The following is a 22349-nucleotide window of genomic DNA, read 5'->3' as shown; positions in this document are numbered from 1 at the left end:
GTCATAGAGATGTACAGCATCGAAACAGACCCTTAGGTCCAACCTGTCCATGCCGACCAGATATCCCAACCCAATCTAGTTCCACCTGCCAGCACCCGGCCCAGATCCCTCCAAACCCTTCCTATTCATATACCCATCCAAATGCCTCTTAAATGTTGCAATTGTACCAGCCTCCACCACATCCTCTGGCAGCTCATTCCATACATATACCACCCTCTGCGTGAAAAAGTTGCCCCTTAGGTCTCTTTTATATCTTTCCCCTCTCACCCTAAACCTATGCCCTCTAGTTCTGGACTCCCTGACCCCAGGGAAAAGACTTTGTCTATTTATCCTATCCATGTCCCTCATAATTTTGTAAACTTCTATTAGGTCACCCCTCAGCCTCTGACGCTCCAGGGAAAACAGACACAGCCTGTTTGGCCTCTCCCTGTAGCTCAGATCCTCCAACCCTGGCAACATCCTTGCAAATCTTTTCTGAACCTTTTCAAGTTTCACAACATCTTTCTGATAGGAAGGAGACCAGAATTGCACGCAATATTCCAACATTGGCTTAACCAATGTCCTGTACAGCCGCACCATGACTTCCCAACTCCTGTACTCAATACTCTGACCAATAAAGGAAAGATACCAAATACAGCCTTCACTATCCTATCTACCTGCGACTCCACTTTCAAGGAGCTATTAACCTGCACTCCAAGGTCTCTTTGTTCAGCAACACTCCCTAGGACCTTACCATTTAGTATATAAGTTCTGCTAAAATTTGCTTTCGCAAAATGCAGCGCCTCGCATTTATCTAAATTAAACTCCATCTGCCACTTCTCAGCCCATTGGTCCAGATCCTGTTGTCATCTGAGGTAACCCTCTTCGCTGTCCACTACACCTCCAATTTTGGTATCATCTGCAAACTTACTAATTGTACCTCTTATGCTCACATCCAAATCATTTATGTAAATGACAAAAAGTATCGGGCCCAGCACTGATCCTTGTGGCACTCCACTAGTCACAGGCCTCCAGTCTGAAAAACAACCCTCCACCATCACCCTCTGTCTTCTACCTTTGAGCCAGTTCTGTATCAAAATGGCTAGTTCTCCCTGTATTCCATGAGATCTAATCTTGCTCACCAGTCTCCCATGGGGAACCTTGTTGATCGCCTTACTGAAGTCCATATAGATCACATCTACTGCCCTGCCCTCAATCTTCTTTGTTACTTCTTCAAAAAACTCAATCAAGTTTGTGAGACATTATTTCCCACGCACAAAGCCATGTTGACTATCACAAATCAGTCCTTGCCTTTCCAAATACATGTACATCCTGTCCCTCAGGATTCACTCCAACAACTTGCGCACCACCGAGGTCAGGCTCACCGGTCTATAGTTCCCTAGCTTGTCTTTACCACCCTTCTTAAACAGTGGCACCACGTTTGCCAACCTCCAATCTTCAGGCACCTCACCTGTGACTATCGATGATACAAATATCTCAGCAAGAGGCCCAGCAATCACTTCTTTAGCTTCCCACAGAGTTCTCGGGTACACCTGATCAGGTCCTGGGGATTTATCCACTTTTAGACGTTTCAAGACATCCAGCTCTTCCTCCTCTGTAATCTGGACATTTTGCAAGATGTCACCATCTATTTCCCTACAGTCTATATCTTCCATATCCTTTACCACAGTAAATACTGATGCAAAATATTCATTTAGTACCTCCCCCATTTTCTGTGGCTCCACACAAAGGCCGCCTTGCTGATCTTTGAGGGGCCCTATTCTCTCCCTAGTTACCCTTTTGTCCTGAATATATTTGTAAAAACCCTTTGGATTCTCCTTAATTCTATTTGCCAAAGCTATCTCATGTCCCCGTTTTGCCCTCCTGATTTCCCTCTCAAGTATACTCCTACTTCCTTTATACTCTTCTAAGGATTCACTTGATCTACCCTGTCTATACCTGACATATGCTTCCTTCTTTTTCTTAACCAAACCCTCAATTTCTTTAGTCACCCAGCATTCCCTATACCTACCAGCCTTCCCTTTCTCCCTGACAGGAATATACTTTCTCTGGATTCTTATCTAATTTCTGAAGGCTTCCCATTTTCCAGCCGTCCCTTTACCTGCGAACATCTGCCTCCAATTAGCTTTCGAAAGTTCTTGCCTAATACCATCAAAATTGGCCTTCCTCCAATTTAGAACTTCAGCTTTTAGATCTGGTCTATCCTTTTCCATCACTATTTTAAAACGAATAAATTATCGCTGGCTCCAAAGTACTCCCCCACTGACACCTCAGTCACCTGCCCTGCATTATTTCCCAAGAGTAGGTCAGGTTTTGCACCTTCTCTAGACGGTACATTCACATACTGAATCAGAAAATTGTCTTGTACACACTTAAGAAATTCCTCTCCATCTAAACCTTTAACACTATGGCAGTCCCAATCGATGCTTGGAAAGTTAAAATCCCCTACCATAACTATCATGTTATTCTTACAGATAGCTGAGATCTCCTTACAAGTTTGTTTCTCAATTTCCCTCTGACTATTGGGGCGTCTATAATACAATCCCAATAAAGTGATCATCCCTTTCTTATTTCTCAGTTCCATCCAAATAACTTCCCTGGATGTATTTCCGGGAATATCTTCCCTCAGCACAGCTGTAATGCTATCCCTTATCAAAAATGCCACTCCCCCTCCTCTCTTGCCTCCCTTTCTATCCTTCCTGTAGCATTTGTATCCTGGAACATTAAGCTGCCAGTCAGGCCCATCCCTGAGCCATGTTTCCGTAATTGCTATGATATCCCAGTCCCATGTTCCTAACCATGCCCTGAGTTCATCTGCCTTCCCTGTTAGGCCCCTTGCATTGAAATGAATGCAGTTTAATTTATTAGTCTTCCCTTGTCCCTGCCTGCCCTGACTGTTTCACTCACTTCTGTTCTCAGCTGTACCAGTCTCAGATCGATCTCTTTCCTCACTATCTCCCTGGGTCCCACCCCCCCACCTTACTAGTTTAAATCCTCCCAAGCAGTTCTAGCAAATTTCCCTGCCAGTATATTAGTCCCCTTCCAATTTAGGTGCAATCCGTCCTTCTTGTCCAAGTCACTTCTACCCCAAAAGAGATTCCAATGATCCAAAAATGTGAATCCTTCTCCCATACACCAGCTCCTCAGCCATGCATTCATCTGCTCTATCCTCCTATTCCTGCCCTCACTAGCTCGTAGCACTGGGAGTAATCCAGAGATTGCTACCCTTGAGGACCTCCTTTTTAAATTTCTGCCTAACTCTCTGTAATCTCCCTTCAGAGTCTCAACCTTTTCCCTGCCTATATCGTTGGTTCCAATGTGGACAATGACCTCTTGCTGGCCCCTCTCCCCCGTGAGAACATTCTATCTTTAAAAGTATTGATCAGGTCAGTGCTGTGAATATGGTTAGATTTAGATTAGATTACAGTGTGGAAACAGGCCCTTCGGCCCAACAAGTCCACACCGACCCGCCGAAGCGAAACCCACCCCTACCCCTACATTTACCCCTTACCTAACACTACAGACAATTTAGTATGGCCAATTCACCTGACGCTGCACATCTTTGTGATGGTGGGAGGAAACCGGGGCACCCGGAGGAAACCCATGCAGACACGGGGAGAACGTGCAAACTCCACACAGTCAGTCGCCTGAGACGGGAATTGAACCCGGGTCTCTGGCGCTGTGAGGCAGCAGTGCTAACCACTGTGCCACCGTGCCGCCCACCAATGAACGTAGAAACTAGGAGGAGGAATAAGCTGCTTAGATCCTTTAATAACATCATAGCTGCTCTGATTACTTCACATTCCTGCCTACGTCTGATTACCTTTCAGCCTTTCGTTGCCAAGAATCTTCAACTCTGTTAAAAATACTCCAAGACTCTGCTTCCACTAATTTTTAAGGAATATAATTCCAAAGACTTCTAGTCACCTGAGAGAAAAAATATTGTTTCATTTCTGTTTTAAATGAGTGATCCCTTTTTAATTGGTGACCCTAGGTTCTCCCAAATGAGGAACACCTTTTCCACAGCCTAAGGATCTTTTATGTTTCAATCAACATGTTTCAATCTGACTCTTCCAAACTCCAGTGGATCCAAGCCTAGCTTGTCCAACCTTTCCTTGTAAGACAACCTGCCCATTGGCCGTATTGGTCTCGTAAACCTTCTCTGAACTGCTTCCAATACATTTACACCTTCCTTAAATAAGGTGGCTAGTGGTGTACAATGTGTACAGAATGTGGTCTTACCAATTGCCTGTATAAGTGAAGCATAATTTCCTTAATTTAGTATTTGGTTCATTTTGACAAACAATAACTTTCTATTAACAATCCTAATTACTTTTTGTAAATGCATACTTGCCTTTTGCAATTCATCTGCTTTGAGATCTAGATCCTTCTACATCTCCGAGCTCTGCAGTCCGTTCCTATTAGGATAAAATTATGCTTTTTCACACTTCCCCAAAAGGGTAACCTCTCATTTTCCCCACATTTTCTCCATTTGGCAGACCTTTGCCCACTTAGTTAATCTATGTATATGGTTGTAGTTGTTGGAGGTCAGTCATCTCAGCTCCAGGGCATCTTTGCAAGAGTTCCTCAGGGTAGTGTCTTTGGCCCAACCAATTCAACTGTTTCATCAAAGACCTTCCCTCTGATGACAGTACAACGTTCAGCACCATTTATAAATCCTCAGATATTGAAGTAGTCTGTGTTCAAATGCAGCAAGACCTGGATAATATCCAGGCTTCAGCTGACAAGTGGCAAGTAGCATTGACGCCACATAAATGCCAGGCAATGACCATCTCTAATAACAGACGATCTAACCACTTCCCCTTGGCATTCAATGGTTTAGCATCACTAAATCCCCCACTATCAATATCCACTGACTAGAAACTTAACTGGACTTGCCATGTAAACATAATGGCTACAAGAGCAGGTCAGAGGCTAGGAATACTGCGGTGCATAACTCACCACCTGACTCCAAAACCTGTCCATGTTTATAAGGCATAAGTCAAGAATGTGATGGAATATTCCCCACTTGCTCGGTTGAATACAGCTCCAACAGCACTCGAGAAGCTTGATACCATCCAGGACAAAGCAATCCACTTGATTGGCACCATGACTTTAAACATCCACTACCCCCCCCTACCGAGGCTCAGTAGCAGCAGCGTGTACTATCTACAAGATGCACTGCAGAAATTCGCCAAAGTTCATGACACTGCATCTTCAGAACTCACAACCATTACCATTTGTTCTTTGTTATTGTGTGGTGTCGCAATTTGGATGTCTGCAAAACGTGTGAGCAACTAGAAAAACAATTCTGCTTTGTAAATGGATTTTCCTCCCAATCCCCAAATGCTGAATGGGAGAGAGAGGTTGGGTTTGGAGAGTATCAAATAGATCCAAGCTTTTTTACAGGGCCATTATTCTCCCAGAACTCTGACACTTATAGGTATTACTCTGCTGCTTCCTTGTCTCTGACCTTTTCTTAGTTCTCTCTCTCCCCTTCTCTCACTCGCAATCCCCCCCTTCCCTCTGCATGACCTCTTCATTCCATTTTCTCAGCCCCCCCCCACCTTCCTATAAGACCATAACACACAGGAACAGGAGTAGGCAGTTCAGTCCCTCGTGCTTGCTCCACCATGCAATAGGATCGTGGATGATCTGATATTCCTCACACACATTTTCCTGCCTTTTCCCCATAACACCTGATTCTTTCCTGATCAAGAATCCATCTATCTTGGATTTAAATACACGAGGACTCTGCCTTCACACTTCTCTGTGGCAAGGAGTTCCAAAGACACTCAAACCTCAGAAGAAATTCTTCCTCATCTTAGTCTTAAATTGATGCCCCTTTATGATTAGATTCCATACAGTGTGGAAGTTGGCCCTTCAGCCCAACAAGTCCACACTGACCTTTCGAAGAGCAACCCACCCAGAACCATTTCCCTCTGACTAATGCACCTAACACTATGGGCAATTTAGCATGGCCAATTCATCTAACCTGTGCATCTTTGGATTGTGGGAAGAAACTGGAGCACCCGGAGGAAACCCACTCAGACACGGGGAGAATGTGCAAACTCCACACAGACAGTTGCCCGAGGTGGGAATTGAACCCGAGTCCCTGGCGCTGTGAGGCAGCAGTGCTAACCACTGTGCCACCATGAGACTGTTTCATGAGGGGAAATGTCCTCTCAGCATTTATCCTGAAAAACTCCATAAGAATCTGATACGGTGCAGAGAGATCACAATCCATTCTTCTAAATTCTAATGAGTGGGTTCCCAGCGTGTTAAACCTTTGCTCATAAGACAGTCCCTTCACACCAGGATAATCCTGGTGAATCTTCCCTGAACAAACTACAATGAAATATTTCTTTAAATAAGGGGCCAAAGCTGCCCACAATATTCCAGATGTGGCCTCACCAGCATCTTGTATAGTTGCAGTAAAATGTTCCTACTCCTATACTCCAACCTCTTCTAATATCCTGCTTGCCTTTCTGATGATCTATTGCACATGCTAGCTTTCTCCCTTGTACGCTCCATTTATCCTGTCCTAGCCTACCCTCTTTATTGTTCCTGCTCCCCCATCATTCACTCCATTCTTATTCCCCTTCCCCCACCATCCACCACTTTCTTGCACCTCCCCACCCCGGTCAACTTCCTCCCTCCCACTCCCCATCCTCTCCCTGCCCCCGGTCCTCTTCCTCCATCTCCGCCCACCCTTGTCCTCTCCCTCTCTCCTTCGCTCCCATCACCCGTCCTCTCCCTCTCTCCTCCCCCATCCCCTCCCTCTCCTCTTGCCCCCCATCCTATCCCCCTCTCCACTAACCTCATCCTCTCTCTCCCCACCTTCACTCTCTCTCTCCCCACCTTCACTCTCTCTCTCCCCACCCTCACCCTCTCTCCCACTCCCATCCTATCCCTCTCTCCACCAACCTCATCCTCTCTCTCCCCACCCTCACCCTCTCTCCCACTCCCATCCTATCCCTCTCTCCACCAACCTCATCCTCTCTCTCCCCACCCTCACCCTCTCTCCCACTCCCATCCTATCCCTCTCTCCACCAACCTCATCTTCTCTCTCCCCACCCTCACCCTCTCTCTCACTCCCATCCTATCCCTCTCTCCACCAACCTCATCCTCTCTCTCCCCACCCTCACCCTCTCTCCCACTCCCATCCTCTCCCTCTCTCCCCTCACACCCCCGTCCTCTCCCTCCCTCTCTCCCCACCCCCGTCCTCTCCCTCTCTCCCCGCACCCCTGTCTTCTCCATCTCCACACCCCACTCTACCTTTCTCTCCCCACCTCGCCCCTTCTCTCCTCACACTTGCCCCCTCTCCGCCCCTCCCCACCCTGTCCCATCTCTCCCCACCCCTGCCCCCCTTTTCCCCCTCTCCCCACCCCGTCCTGTCTCTCCCCAACCCGTTCCCCCCCTCTCTCTCACCCCATCTTCTCTTCACCCCCCCGTCCACTCTTTCTTCCTCCTTTATTCCCTTTCTGCCCTCCTCTCTCTCTCCACAATATCATCTCCCTCTCTGCCCCATCCTCTCATTTTCCTCTCTCCTTTTTCCCTTTCTTACTCTCCTTTCTTCCTCTCTCTCAAACTTCTTTCATCTTTCTCTCTTGTTTCTCTTTTTCCTCTTTGTCTCTTTCACTCTTTCTTTGTGTGTGTCTCCCTCCTTTTTCTCTTTCTCTCTCTTACTTCTTTCACCTTCTCTTTCATCTCTTTCTCTGAGCCCCTCCTCTCCTCTCTTTCCCTGTTCCCTCCCCCCTCCAGTGTGGAGTTGCAGAGAGAGCCAACAGTCTCCTTCCAATAATGAGCTGTCACTGCTGCTGCTGCTGCATCATATCAGGAGCACGGGCTGATTGGCTGAAGCTCAGTCAGAACACTGTTCTGATCAGCTGGCGAGGGTGGAGCTGAAGTGTGTAGCTCTGTGCCTCGGTGGTTGCTGCTTTGCGCATTGATGTGAGTGGAGTGCAGCACACTACTGGCACCAGGCAGGTAGAGTACAGGCATATCTGTAAGAGGCAGCACTCGGGGCACTGTGTGCTGAAGTATTCTTGTTTCTGCATTGCTATATGATGCAGGAAGACATCTCTGGTAAACTGTGAGCAGACGAGTGACTACATAGGGGTTTGTTTAACATTTGAAGCTGGTTTGAATCATTCTGTTCAAAATTGTTGGGAGAATTGTTATCAGGTTGTTGCCATGAGACCGCCATTCTTTACCAGTGTGTGTGTGTGAAAGGAATTGTTTGCACCAATATCTGCAGTGTATCTCAGAGGAGAAATTGAAGTTGGGATTGGCAAGTGCGTGAAAGGGAATTAAGTTTTAAATGGGGTAGTGATTGTGATGCATTGATAAGCAGGATCTGGAATCTGGTCACACAGGGTCTTTGTATATATGTGCAGGTATACTGTCCACATGCTGTATTGTCAGCAGCATTTGGGATCTCGTTATCTCTGTGGACCTGGCGTGCTCTTACAAGAGGGTGTGATTCTGGTTTGGGTTTCTCTTTTTTTATAGCGTCTGGATTTTAGTTTGTGTATCTGTCTCGGTCAGGTTTTGTAACTGTTTTCCCCGATAGCTCCCTCACCTTGTGGTGAATTCTGTGTTTAATCACATCTTCCTGCCACTTTCTGAAGATGCTGATGTTCAACGTGCCAACTCATGCCTAGGTCTTTGGTGCATGGCAATGGATCAGTGCGGTCCCAAGTTGGTGAGCACTGGACAGGGGTTATGTCTGTTTTAACTGGGCCTGGATGGACTATGTACACTCCGACAAACTGAGCCACACATGATGCTGGGAGTAAGATACGACAGAGATAAAAATGTTCTTGGCTGCGTTTAGCTGATCCACTGCGGTCAGTGCATGAGCTTTAACGACCAGTTGCTAGGTTTGAACTGTGCTGAATTACCTGAAGGATGTTGGAGATCAGAAAATCTGCCCATTCCCTATCCAAGCTTTAAGGAGAAGAGAAATCTCCTGGGAGTACTCACGGTCCAACAAGACCTCTGTGCGGAAAGAATATAGTTCAAGATAATGCTTGGCTGTGATGCCCCTAGTGGTCAAATTGCGATGCAACAGCCACACAGGCAAGGGCGATGGCCCTTCCTCTGCTGAAGGCTGAGGAACCTGTGTTCACAACCGTATTTCGTCCTTTTCTCCAATGTAGAAGGACATTCAGAATTACATGACCAAGGATGCTTTGAGACTTATTCCCCATCATTAAGCAGTTGCTTCTGGAGCCGAGTGAACAATGTATTAAATGAATCAATTTCCTGTGATTCATGTACAGTCTTGCTTGAATCTGACAGTTTTGTAATTGTGCAGATAATTAGATATACTCCCAAAAGAACTAACTCTCACAGGGGGACACTTCCAAAAGGTCCTGCCTTTCACTGGGGGATAAGTTCCTGGAGGTGCTGATTCTCACTGGGGGAACAGTTCCTGGAGGCACTGTCACTGGGGGGGGAGGATATTCCCTAGAGGCGCTGACTGTCACCTGGGGTGGGGGGTGAGGGAGGACATTCCCTGGAGGCGCTGACTGTCAACTGGGGGGGGGGGGGGACATTCCCTGGAGGCGCTAACTCTCAATTGGGATGGGGTTGGGGGAGAGGACAGTCCCTGGAGGCGCTGACTGTCACTGGGGGGGGACAGTTCCCGGAGGCGCTGACTGTCACTGGGAGGGGACAGTTCCCAGAGGCGCTGACTGTCACTGGGGGGGGGGGGGGGGGACAGTTCCCAGAGGCGCTGACTGTCACTGGGGGGGGGGGACAGTTCCTGGAGGCGCTGACTGTCACTGGGGGGGACAGTTCCTGGAGGCGCTGACTGTCACTGAACTTGCACATTCCCGGAAGTAGAAGCCCAGTGTATGTAATTTCTGATTAGATTTTAATTCTTGGGATCTGGTGATTTTTGTGCCAGGTGATTAGACTAAGTGCTGCATTGATTTTTCACTCCTGTCTGCTTCTCCACAGTCTTTCCACAATGCCCGGATCACTTCCTGCCAACGCTGAGGCCAGCTGGCCCAAGGATGTGGGAATCATTGCCATGGAGATCTACTTCCCATCTCAGTTTGTGGAGCAGACAGAACTGGAGAAGTTCGATGGGGTGGACGCAGGCAAGTACACGGTGGGCCTGGGCCAGTCCAGAATGGGCTTCTGTTCTGACCGTGAGGACATCAACTCCCTGTGCCTGACCGCTGTTCACCGGCTGCTGGAGAGGAACAACCTCCCTTGCGAGAGCATCGGGCGACTGGAGGTGGGCACAGAGACTATCATCGATAAGTCCAAGTCAGTGAAGACCGTTCTGATGCAGCTGTTTGAGGAGTCTGGGAACACGGACATCGAAGGCATTGACACCACTAATGCCTGCTATGGTGGAACCGCTGCACTCTTCAACTCTGTCAACTGGGTGGAGTCCAGTTCCTGGGATGGTGAGTCTGTGCTGTCCAGAGACCTGTTTCTCCCCATCCCACCCAGACTAGGAACTTTCTCATCTCTATCTAGTTTTGATGAACACTGCAGGGAAAGGCCGTGTATTTACAAAGCGCCTTTCACATCCTCAGGACATGGCAAAGCATTGCAGCCAATTAAATATTTTTCAGGATAAGTCATTGTTGTAATGTGTCTCACATTAGAGGTGGCATATCCTCATAGCTAATATAGACGTGGTGATCTCTAATCATATTGACACTGTACCTCTCACAGGTAATGTATGTATCACTGTGTGTGTCAGCTATGAGGCATAGATGGTGTCTGCAGATAGCTCTTTGTATTTTATTGGGAGGACTTGTCTAGCTGGCTGATTTCTGAGCTGTGTTAAAGACCTGCGGGTGAGTGTGGCTTTGGGAAGGTGTCGTCTGTCGCTGTGATGATGGAATTTCAATAGACAGGTTTCTGCCTCTGTGCAGTCCTCATCTCCTAAACGTTCCTATTCTGTCTGCTTCCACCACCCCTCTGGCACTTACCACCTGACATGTCAAAAAATACTTGCCTCTCACATCTCCTTTGATGTTAGTCTCTTTTAAACCTATGGTCCCTATTAATTGACATTTTTGCGCTGGGAAAAAGTCTCCGACTGTCCATTCTATCCATTCCTCCCATAATTTTATAAACTTTTATCAGGTTGCTCCTTCATGCTCTGATATTCAAGTGGAAATAAACCAAGTTTGTGTAATTTTGACCGTGTTTTGTGTTGTCTTTGGCTTACAGGGCGCTACGCACTAGTTGTTGCTGGTGATATTGCCGTCTATGCCACAGGGAGTGCCCGTCCCACCGGTGGTGCCGGCGCCATTGCCATGTTGGTCGGTCCAAATGCTCCGCTGGGATTTGAGCGAGGTACGTAGACATGGACAGCCCCGTGAGTGTTGTGAAACAGGATCTAATACATCCCACCGAGGCTGTCAGCACCATTCATATTCAGACTAGTTGCTATTAGAAGGACAGACTTGCATTTGTGTGGTGCTGTTTATAACCTCTGAAGGCCACAAAGCAGTTTTGAAACACACTCACCCCGATAATGTTGGAATCAGAGTGGGTAGACTGGGCACACCAAAGTCCCGAAACAGCAGTGGCAAGATGTCACTGACATCCCTTGGTCGCTCCCCCACTCAGTTGCTCGCTTTCGGTTAACTCACTCATTCTAAATTCACTCAGACACTGTCTCAATCTCCCACTTGCTCTCCTCCTGGCTGGTTTAGCCCCCCCCCCCCACTTCCTCTCTCACTCACACTTGTCCCTGCCATACACTCCCACCATCATACTCACTCCTGTAGATGCCTTACCTCAGTATACTCAACAGCCCCATTCCCTCTAAAACCAGTAGAAAGAAGCATTCCTACTCTTACCCATAGCTCAGCACCTCGGAACATAGGAATATGAGTTGGCTATTCAGCCCATCTACATTCAGTTAGATCACAGTCCATTTGCCCCTACCCTGATTTCATGTCCCTGGATAGTCTTTCCCAGCAAATTTCATCAGTCTCTGTTTTGTCATTGCCAGGAAGAGAGATTCCCAACCTCCCCACCTGCCATTTTGGAACGTGCAGGTGAGGAGCTGTGCTTCTGATCAATCTTCAAAAGAACGAAGAACAATACAGCACTGAAACAGGCCTTTTGGCCCACCCAAGACTGTACTGACATGTGATGCCTTTCTAAACTAAAGACACTCTGCCTCTGTGCAGTTCTCATCTCTTAAACATTCCTATTCTGTCTGCCTCCACCACCACCTCTGGCAACGCATTCTCGGCATTTGCCACCTTATGTGTAAAAAAAAAAACTTGCCCCTCACATCTCCTTTAATATTAGTCTCTTTTAAACCCATGTTCCCTATTAACTGAAGTTTCTACCCTGAGAAAAGTCTCCAGCTGTCCATTCTATCCATGCCTCCCATAATTTTATAAACTTCTATCAGGGTTCCTCTCTTATCCTCTGATATTCAGTTGAAAATAAACTAAGTTTGTCCAATCTCTCCTCATAGCTAATTCCCTCCAAAAACAAGCAATGTCCTGGTTAGCTGCTTCTGTAATCTCGCCAAAGCCTCCACATCCTTCTGGTTCAATATTCCAAATGTAACCTAATTAAAGTTCTACCCTGCTGTGACATGACTTGCCCAATTTTTGTACTCTTCGCCTCTACCAACGAAGGCAAGCATTCGATCTGCCTTATTGACTACCTTGTCCACATATGTTGCTGCTTAAACAGAGGACCTGGAAGCCTAGATCCTTTTGTGTGTTGATGCTACTAAGTGTGCTGCCATTTACTGTATAGTGCCCTTCTCCATGAGATCTCCCAAAGGCATCACCCTTCATTTGTCAGATTAAACTCCATATGCCATTTCTCCGCCCAAGTCTCTAGCCTGTCTATATCCTGCTGTATCTTCTGGCATTCTTCCTCACTACCTGTAACTCTGCCAATCTTTGTCATCCACAAACTTAAGTACATACATTAGACGCCTTCACTTTCCTCCATATTATTTATTTATCCTATAAACAGAGTTCTGAGCACTGATCCCTGTGGAACACCACTCATCACAGACCTCCAATCAGAAAACATGCTTCCACCCCCTCCTCAATCATCATTGTCACTTACTCAAAAAACTCAATCAAGTTTGTGAGACACCACTTTCCCTTTAATTGTGCCAGCTGCAATGGCCTCTGAAGGACTGTGTATGGCAGCAGCTTCCAGAAGTGGAAGCCAATTCCTCAAACACCAATTGATGTGTGGGTGGCACCTCAGTTTAGAGGGAGCATTGCATCAGGTGATGTGTTTTTTTTATTCTTTATGCTTTCTGGGATGTGGGGGTCACTAGCAAGGCCAGCATTTTTGTTGTCCATCCCTAATTTCCCTTGACCAGCTCATGTGGCCATTTGAGCAATCAGCCCACGGTCCACCACACTGCTGTGGGTCTGGAGTCACGTGTAAGCCAGACAGTAAGGACAGGCAGACTTCCTTCCTTGAAGGAAATTAGTGAACCAGGTGGGTTTTCTCCAACAGTTGTCAGTGGTTACATGGTCACTAGTAGAGTAGATTTACCTTTCAGACTCCCTTGTTTTTAGTTGAATTTAGATTTCACCATCTAACGTGTTGGGATTCGAGCCCACATCCCCCGATTTTAGTCTGGGCTTTGGAAAATGAGTTGCTGTTTGCACCTTTGCACAAAGTCAAGGGATCTGGGCTCATGCTTGGCATTCCCATTCCGATCCTTATCCCAAGCTCCCAGCCTTGTGCTTTTGGTTTGGTGGAAAGCAGAATTCAATCCTTGGTCTGGGAGGAGCTGGCGTTGTGAGTAACCTCTCGTGTAGTTGTCAGGATCAGGATCATGCAGCACTCAACAAACTGCCAGTCTGGAGCACTCCGTATTGGTGAAGAGATCTCGTAATAAATCCAGTTAGAGATGAAATTAAAAACCAGCAACAAAGTCTTTCACTTTTCCCAAGAGATGTCTTGTATGATCAAATGAAGCACTGAATCTTCCCTGCCTTTTGAGGCCAGAGTTAGTTGTTAGAGCTGCAATTCTTATTTTGCAGTCCTGTTTCTCTGTCAGCAGGTGGCGATGTTCCATTGCATCCCTTCAAACAACTGACTGTTTCATTTGTTTACTTTGCATTAATTCACATATAATTAATTTTTGATTGAATTTTTCTTTTGCTCTTTATATTCTTCTTTTATTGGGATATTTAGCTTCCACCTGAGAGGGTATCCAGGACTTTGGGTTAATGTCCCAGCTAAAAGGTGCCCCCTCTATCCGTGCTGCACTGGAGCGTTACCCTGGATTATGAGCTTACATCTTTGGATTGGGGCTGGCAGCCTTGAGTTTTACTCCGATGAGAGTGTGACCCATTGGGCTGTGACTGAGGCTGGTTTTTACAACTCAACGTTAGTCACTGTCAGCATATCTTGCAGTTGGATGTGAATGTATAACATTTCCTGCCCAAAGGCTGCAGGAAGGTTTGCTGTCTTTAATGTCTTGGGGTTGTGCATGTAACGGCTGATTGTTTGTCACTAATTTATAGGACTCCGGGGAACACACATGCAGCACGCATACGATTTCTACAAGCCGGACATGGTGTCAGAGTACCCAGTGGTGGATGGGAAGCTTTCGATACAGTGCTACCTCAGCGCATTAGATCACTGCTACAAAGTTTACTGCAACAAGTATCAGGCACAGAAACAAAAAGGTAGGCTGGTGTGTTGCGAATTGGCAAGACCCTAATAGAAATGACTTCCATTTGCTTTACTGTTTTGCATATGCCCTCTTTAACAAGTGTGGCAGCCCCTTCCTGTTTTATCCCATTGGCACCTTACACTTTATTTCTTCACAAAGCTGTTCCCCAGATTATCAAAACCAATAACTGTTGACAATATTGTTAGTGTCTTTACTTGTTAAATGTCATCAAAATCCAGAATTTATCCACCTAAAACTGACAGTGGGTTATCAGACTTGGAAAGTTAATCATTTAGCATTTCAAGTTCTCTCATTTATTTTTAAGACAGGTACCACATAGGCATAAGTACAGAATAAAATCCCTTCTACTCTTTTAAAGTGAAAGTAAAACTCCATCAACATTGTCCTACCAAAAACCTCCAGGACATGGACAGCATAGGGTTAGATACAGAGTAAAACTCTGCACTGTCCTCATCAAACACTCCCAGGATGGGTACAGCATGGAGTTAGGTAAAGATTCAAACTCCCTCTACTCTTTTAAACAAAGTAAACTAAAAGTAAATTTCCCTCTACTCTTTGAAACTGAAGTTCTTTTTACACTGTCCCCATCAAACACTCCCAGGGCAAGGAAAGGGCATGATTAGATACAGGGTAACTAACAATGGTGTACTCATGTTAGCCATTGTCCTAATTTTCCACATGATCTGGGTCGCAGACATCCATAGAAAATGCTTTGCCCTGTTTAAGTTTCCAAGCTAAAAGTGCTGGGCTATTGAGAATGTATAGCTTCTGTTCGTGTGTATACTATGTCTCAAACCATCTTTAAAGGAGTACTCTGCACATTGTGCATCAATTCTTTGATGAAGACTATCTACAGAGATTCAAAGCACAGGACTTTGAATGGGTTTTATGTAATGCTGCAATGAAGTATTGTGCATTCTTGTACTTTTGAAAATATTTTCAGTGTCTAATTTTCATCAGTTCTGGGAGCCATAACAGCATTAAGTTATACCTATTGGAAAGGCTGGACTAGCTCTTCAGGGGTATAGGTGTTATGTCATAACTTCATGGTTGGTGTGTTAGACAGAGTCCAGGAATATGCTCTTCTGGTCAGAGTCTTATTCTAACATCACAAATCTCCAACAATACTGATTATTGTACTTCCCCCACATAGTCATAGAATTTTATGCATGCATAGTCAAATGCTCACTCACTAATCCCTTGTTAAGTATCCTAGCCAGAAGCCACTAGATGTTAAGAACCTGAAGTAGTTCAGATTGACATGAAGAAGATCACAGAGTAATTTCTTCCCCTTTAGTAAACCTACTTTTTCCCCTGGGGGCAGTGGAGGCTGAGTCCTGAATATATTCAGGGCTTAGTTAATAGACTTTTGATTGACAAGGGAGTGGACAAGACAGTAGAGTGGAGGTCACGTCATTTTTTAAATTATTTGTTCATAACATGTTTCTATTGCTGGCTGGCATTTATTAAATGGCCCCAAATGCCCTTTTCTTCATTCACTTGTGGAACATGGGTGTCACTGGCTGGACCAACATTTATTGCCCATCTCTAGTTGTGCTAGAACTGAACACAGTGCTTCAGGTAGAAACTAATTAAATTCATCTAAGAGCATAACATCCTTAGATTTGTAATATAGCTCTCTTTTTATAAAGGTTGAAATTGCATTAAGTTTTGTCATTAGCTTTAATGCCTTTAGTTAAATGTGAGAGAATCCCAGCTATACATATAGGTCAGATTAACTTGTCCAGCTGCTTCTTACCTGTGTGCTATTTACCATGGAGTGTGTCTTGATTGTACACCCATTTGAGAGCACTTGTCGCTGACAGTGGGGTTACATGAATTTAATCTCTGTCATGCAGCAGTAATCTGGTGAATATTGTGTTTCAGAGGGCAGCGATGCTCGCTTTACTCTCCAGGATTTTGACTACATGGTATTCCACACCCCTTACTGCAAGCTGGTCCAGAAATCTGTGGCCCGGCTGCTTCTCAACGATTTCTTACATGACTCCAACCCCAACACAGAGAGTGGTATCTTCAGCGGCCTGGAGGCCTTCAGGTGAGCGGATTTTGTGACTCGTCATGGGGCCTGCTTCCCAGACAATAAAAGCCAAATACTGAGGATGCTGGGGTTCTGATTTAAAACCAGGAAATGCTGGAGAAACTCAGGCAGGTTTTGCTGCTTCTGTGAAGATGGGGAAAAGAGTGTTGACGAAGAGGAGATGTATTGAACTTGAAACATTAATTCCTATTCCGCTCTCTCGACAGATGCTACCACTCACGCTGTCAGTGGTGGGGTCTGGGGGTTTGCATTACCGGGATTAACATGTTCCCTGATTTGTTCACAGAGATATGAAACTTGAGGACACTTACTTCGATCGGGATGTGGAGAAAGCTTTCCTGAAGGCAAGCAGCGATATTTTTAAGCAGAAGACGCATCCATCACTGATGCTTTCCAACCAGAATGGGAACATGTACACGCCCTCTGTCTACGGCTGCCTGTCCGCCGTGTTAAGCCAGTAAGTCCCTCTCGTGGCCTTTCTCCCACCTCCCTGTGCTGCTGGTCCCTCATCCCCTCCATGCCACGTGCCTTTGCTTTCAGCAATAACAGTGGATTTCTCAACCCACAGGCGCTCTGCCCAGCAGTTGGCCGGCCAGAGGATTGGCCTGTTCTCCTACGGCTCGGGATTTGCTGCTACCCTGTACTCGCTCCGCATCACCCAGGACGCGACACCCGGATCTGCGCTGGACAAGCTGGTGTCCAGTTTGTCAGACCTGCAGGCCAGGCTGGACTCGCGCAAGAAGGTGTCACCGGAAGTATTCGCCACTAGCATGAAGCTGAGGGAGGAAACCCATCATTTGGGTAAGGTCATTGGTGGGAGGAATATTTGCTGCTTTTGGTGGAGATAGAAATAAACGTGCAACTTGGAGCAATCCGAATGTGTCAGTAACAGTCTGAGAGGGGGGTTCAAAGAATGCTGTTGAGATATTTCTACTCTACTAGACAAAGCAGAGAGTTGGCTATATTAGGCTTGGTGTTGTGTAATATGACAGGTTTAATTAACAACCTTAGGTGAAAGGCATCCCTAGGTAGCAGCAATCACAAGGCGATTGAGTTTTACTTCTGGTTTGAAAGGGAGAAGAGTAGCTCTAAGACTAATGTTTACACTTAAATAAGGGCAACAATGTGGGCACAAAAGCTGAGTTAGCTGGAGTGAAATGGAATGCTAGGCTGGAGGTTTGATCAATAGAGATGCAGAGGCTGACATTTAAGGGGATATAAAGAAAGTAGCGAGTTTTGAGAAGATTTATAGCTCAGGTTGAGGTTTTGGATGTAGGTTTGCTCGCTGAGCTGGAAGGTTCATTCCCAGACGTTTCGTTACCCTACTAGGTAATATCTTTAGTGGGCGAACAATGCTGAAAATTCCTGCTTTCTATTTATATCTTTTGGTCGGTAATGTCATTTCCTGTGGTGATGTCATTTCCTGTGGTGAAGTCACTTCCTGTTCCTTTTCTCAGGAGGTGGTAGATGGGGTCTAACTCGATGTGTCTGTTGATAGAATTCCAGTTGGAATGCCAAGCTTCTAGGAAAGCATGGCATTCCAACCGGAACTCTGTCAAGAGTTCATCACAGGGAATAACATCACCAACCCAAAGAAACCCAAACATATAAATAGCAGGAATTTTCAGTATTGCTTCGCCTGAGGCCCACTGAAGATGTTACCTAGTAGGGTAACGAAACATCTGGGAATGAACCTTCCAGCTCTGTGTGCAAACCTACATCTAAAATGTAAAGCAAGTTTCTCAAGTGAGGGCTCGCACCACGGTTAATTAAATAATCGGGGAGAGAGGATGGGACTATAAGATGAGTAGCAAGTCAGATGATTGGTTAAAATACAAAGATGACAGAGGAAGATTGAAAGGTTAAGCAAGAGTTTGAGAGGAAACTTGCTGGAAATGTGAAAACCGATAGCAAGAATGGGGAGTTATGGGGAAATTTATGGGAGCAAGGAGTCCGAGGGTTTTTGGGAACATTGAATTCAAAACACAAAGGCGATCAACCATGATGGTCCTGAGTGATGGAGCAGGCCTGAAAGAGGCAAACGGCCTGCCCCTGCTCCTAATTTGCACGTGATTAGATTAGATTCCCTACAGTGTGTAAACTGGCCCTTCAGCCCAACAAGTCCACACCAACCCTCTGAAGAGTAACTCAGCCAGACCCATTGCCCTGTGACTAATGCACCTAACACTATGGGCAATTTAGCATGGCCAATTCACCTGACCCACACATCTATGGACTGTGGATAGAAACCCACGCAGACGCGAGGAGAATGTGCAAACTTCACACAGACAGTCACCTGAGGCTGGAATCAAACCTGGGACCGTGGTGCTGTGAGGCAGCAGTGCTAACCACTGAGCCACCGTGCTGCCATCTATCCAGGGAGTGTGAGAATATGGAGTTAAAAATCACATAACACCAGGTTATAGTCCAACAGGTTTAATTGGAAGCACTAGCTTTCGGAGCACTGCTCCTCCTACAACTACCTGATGTCCACCCCAGTCCAACACTGGCACCTCCACATCAGGAGAATATGGAGTTTACAATCGCAGGGAGTAGTTGAGGTGACTGTATAAATGTATTTAAGGGGAAACAATATCAACACATGAACCAGAAAGGAAATTAGGAAAACATTGGGGTTAGGTGAACAGGGGCATAAACCTCAAAATCAGAGTGATTACTCCTGGGGGATACCAGCTGTTCACGACAGGCCCTGTGTCAGTAAGCACTGTCGATGCCACCGGGCTGTGGGTAACCTCGGCCACCACTCCTTCACTGCACTTGTACCACTGTTGCTTCGCCTGACTCTCTCCAGCTGCAGTCTGGCCTGGCCTGGCCTGGCCCAGCCCAGCCCAGTGAGGGTCTCTTCCCAGAGCCACGAGGCCAAGCTCAGCAGTGTTCCAGTTACAGCGATGCATGGATAAAGCATGGTTCTGGATTTTACATTTCCGTCCAGTCTGAATGTCTAAAGTCTTGACTTTGCACAAGATTATTGATTGTGTCACTTCGATCCGGTTTTGAAGCCCTCCAGAATAGGCGTGTTTCACTGCATGTACTGAGAGTTTGTGGAGTTCGTTCTTTCCTATTAGTGTTGCTTCGAGTCTCAGCTTTCTTTATCCTTTGTTACACCGTCACAGTGGGTCTCCTCTCCCACTCTCATTTAATTTGTCTTGGTTTGTTTTCCCCACAGCAAACCACCAGCCACAGAGTGCAGTAGAGGACCTGTTCCCTGGCACATGGTATCTCACCCGAGTGGATGACAAACATCGTCGTGACTATGCTCGGAGGCCAGTCCTGGAGAACAGCAGCTTTGAGGCTGGGTCAGGTGTTCTCCAGAGCAAAACCACCGCAGCTGAGGTATGTGGGACCCTAAATACCATTATCAGTAAATCCCGGTATTCCTCAGAGATTTTAAATGATGATTGAAGGGAACTGACATTTGTTGAAGCATTTCATTTCATTTGAAACATGTATAATGTCTAGTGAAGGGGAGTGTAAGTTAGACAGAACCGAGACATTGAAGAAAGGGAGCTCATTTGAATGTTCCATTTCAGATGTGAACTTGGGTCATGTGGTATTTGAATTTCAGCGTCAGGGTGTTGCCAGTGTGTGTGGCCTGTGTTTCCAAAGACCGATGGGGATCCTATCTAACTATTTAGCCTTTTAGCTGTTCATGACAAGCAAGGTGTAGACTATAACCAAGTAATCCATGCTGACAAAATCCCTGACACACTGTTTGACACTAAATGTGAATCTGCAATTGGACAGCATTTACTGGATAATCCTGAGACATGTGAAGAATTCCACTGACCACCAACTTGGCATTATCACTTGGCTTGCAGGATGGCAAGCTTGTGTGTTCTAGAAGCTACATGCATTAATTTCTTTTTAGATAGAAAGCACTTACACACATTTTATCTGATTCAACTGGATAAAATGCTTGACATTCGCTGGTTCATTTGTCTGGGCAGTTGCCCTGAACAATCGGGGCCTCCTTGCCTGACTTTAAAATGTAAACACAGCCTGCAGTTTACTGTTATCATCATTAATTAATGCATTCTCCACGACAACACTTCTATCAATCAGTGCGCTGTCCTCAGGCAATGTAAATGTTGGTCTTCTCCTTGAATTTGTTTTCTTGCTTGGATGAATACAAGATGCAAAACTTTCTCAATCTCCACATTACCAAACATTGTCAGTTCAAAATAATCATTTGGTATCGGCCAGTTGTTCTCTGAGGAACAGGGAAGTAGGCAGAGAGTAAGGTGAAGTGGTCGGAAATGAGAAGGGAAGTTGTGAGCAGAATCTTCGGTGAGAAAAGAGGAAGCCAGGGTTTTAGATAAAAAGCTGGGCAATATGAATAGATTAGAAAATAATCCAGTGTGTTCCTGGAGAGAGACTAGATTGAGAGATCGTTTTGGGCGCTGGGTCATGGGACTGACACGATTATAGGATCTGGTGAGGTTGGGGGATCTCGACATTTGGGGCTGTAGGATCTGAATGGTTGGTGGAATTGTGGGATCTGATGGGATTATGGAATCCCAGGAACTGGTGGGTTGGTGGGGTTATGGGATCCGACAACAGGTCTGATGGGATTACAGGATCTAGTGGGGTGATGGGATCGGGTGGGCTGGTGCATTTGAGGCAGTAATGGGATGACGTTGGGTTGCGGGACATTGTGTTAAGGGAGATGGTGCAGGGCTGCTGTGTGAAGGTGGGTTGACTGTTTCAAGGATGGAGGTTCTTGATTGGTAAGGGGATTGAAGTTACAAGGAGAAGGCAGGAGAATGGGGTTGAGAAGCATATCAGTCATGATTGCATGTTGGAGCAGATTTGATGGGCCAAATGGCCTAACTGCTTCTATATCTTATGGATGTGCTGAAGATGCCCATGTTATTCACAGTGTGCGCCAAGCCCTGCCAAGAAAATGCCCAGGATTCCAGGAACAGCTGCACAAGCTGGTACTGCCAACCTCAGCAACGGAGAGCACTGAGCTGACGTCGAGAATGTGGGGGAGAAAAGAGGACGAGAGAGAAAATGAACAATCTCCCCCAGCCCCAGCAAGTCTGATCCATGTGGGTGGGATTCCTGACTTCTACAGGAACGCTGGATAAGTATCTGAAAATGAATTCTTGGGTCTTCTGCAAGAAGGTGTCCCAGACCAGCCACCTGATGTACAGTCAGTCTGCAGCACACACCTTTTTTTTTTCAAACTTTGTTTGCATTCGAACATTGTAATTATTTTAAAATTCTGTTTACTGTGCGTGGAACGGGTGGGTGAGCTTTGAATGCTTGTACGTTGCATTTGATCTGTGCGCTCCCGTGCGCTCCCTTTACTGCTTTGTAATTTAGCTGTTTGCTTCCTTTCTGTTTAATGTGATATTTATGTCTGTGCAGTGAGTTGGTGCCCAAGCCGATGAAGTACAGACAAACCTCAGTTGTTCATTGATGCATCATCTTCTCACCACTCCCAGTAGCTGTTTCTGATCGTGTTGAAATTTAATTTTATCCAGTGAAAAAGAAAATCCTGAACCTGCACATGTTCTGAAGTGAGTTATAAAATGTAGGATCTGTTGTAAAGTTCTTTTTAAATTAAAAAAAAATACAAACTCA

The 22349-nt window shown here is 45.9% G+C and overlaps 1 protein-coding gene across 2 annotated transcripts in view; it reads left to right on the top strand.

The window, feature by feature from the left end:
* hmgcs1 (3-hydroxy-3-methylglutaryl-CoA synthase 1 (soluble)) overlaps nucleotides 1-22349 on the top strand; it is a 73644-nt gene extending 51295 nt beyond the window's left edge. For both annotated transcript variants that reach the window (XM_087974778.1, XM_043704336.2), the window contains exons 2-9: nucleotides 9970-10427; nucleotides 11206-11331; nucleotides 14508-14672; nucleotides 16568-16736; nucleotides 17026-17196; nucleotides 17308-17540; nucleotides 19927-20093; nucleotides 21640-22349. In XM_087974778.1, the coding sequence (XP_087830904.1) occupies nucleotides 9980-10427; nucleotides 11206-11331; nucleotides 14508-14672; nucleotides 16568-16736; nucleotides 17026-17196; nucleotides 17308-17540; nucleotides 19927-20093; nucleotides 21640-21729 (1569 nt within the window). In that variant the 5' untranslated portion in view covers nucleotides 9970-9979 and the 3' untranslated portion in view covers nucleotides 21730-22349. The remainder of the gene's footprint in view (nucleotides 1-9969; nucleotides 10428-11205; nucleotides 11332-14507; nucleotides 14673-16567; nucleotides 16737-17025; nucleotides 17197-17307; nucleotides 17541-19926; nucleotides 20094-21639) is intronic.

This window comes from Chiloscyllium plagiosum, unplaced genomic scaffold (genome assembly GCF_037043375.1).
Source record: "Chiloscyllium plagiosum isolate Xiang-an unplaced genomic scaffold, Cpla_swu_hap1 HiC_scaffold_2, whole genome shotgun sequence".
In the NCBI taxonomy this organism is placed as follows: Eukaryota; Metazoa; Chordata; class Chondrichthyes; order Orectolobiformes; family Hemiscylliidae; genus Chiloscyllium; species Chiloscyllium plagiosum.
The sequence above is the reverse complement of the archived record's forward strand: the minus strand, read 5'-3'. Positions and strand labels throughout refer to the sequence as shown.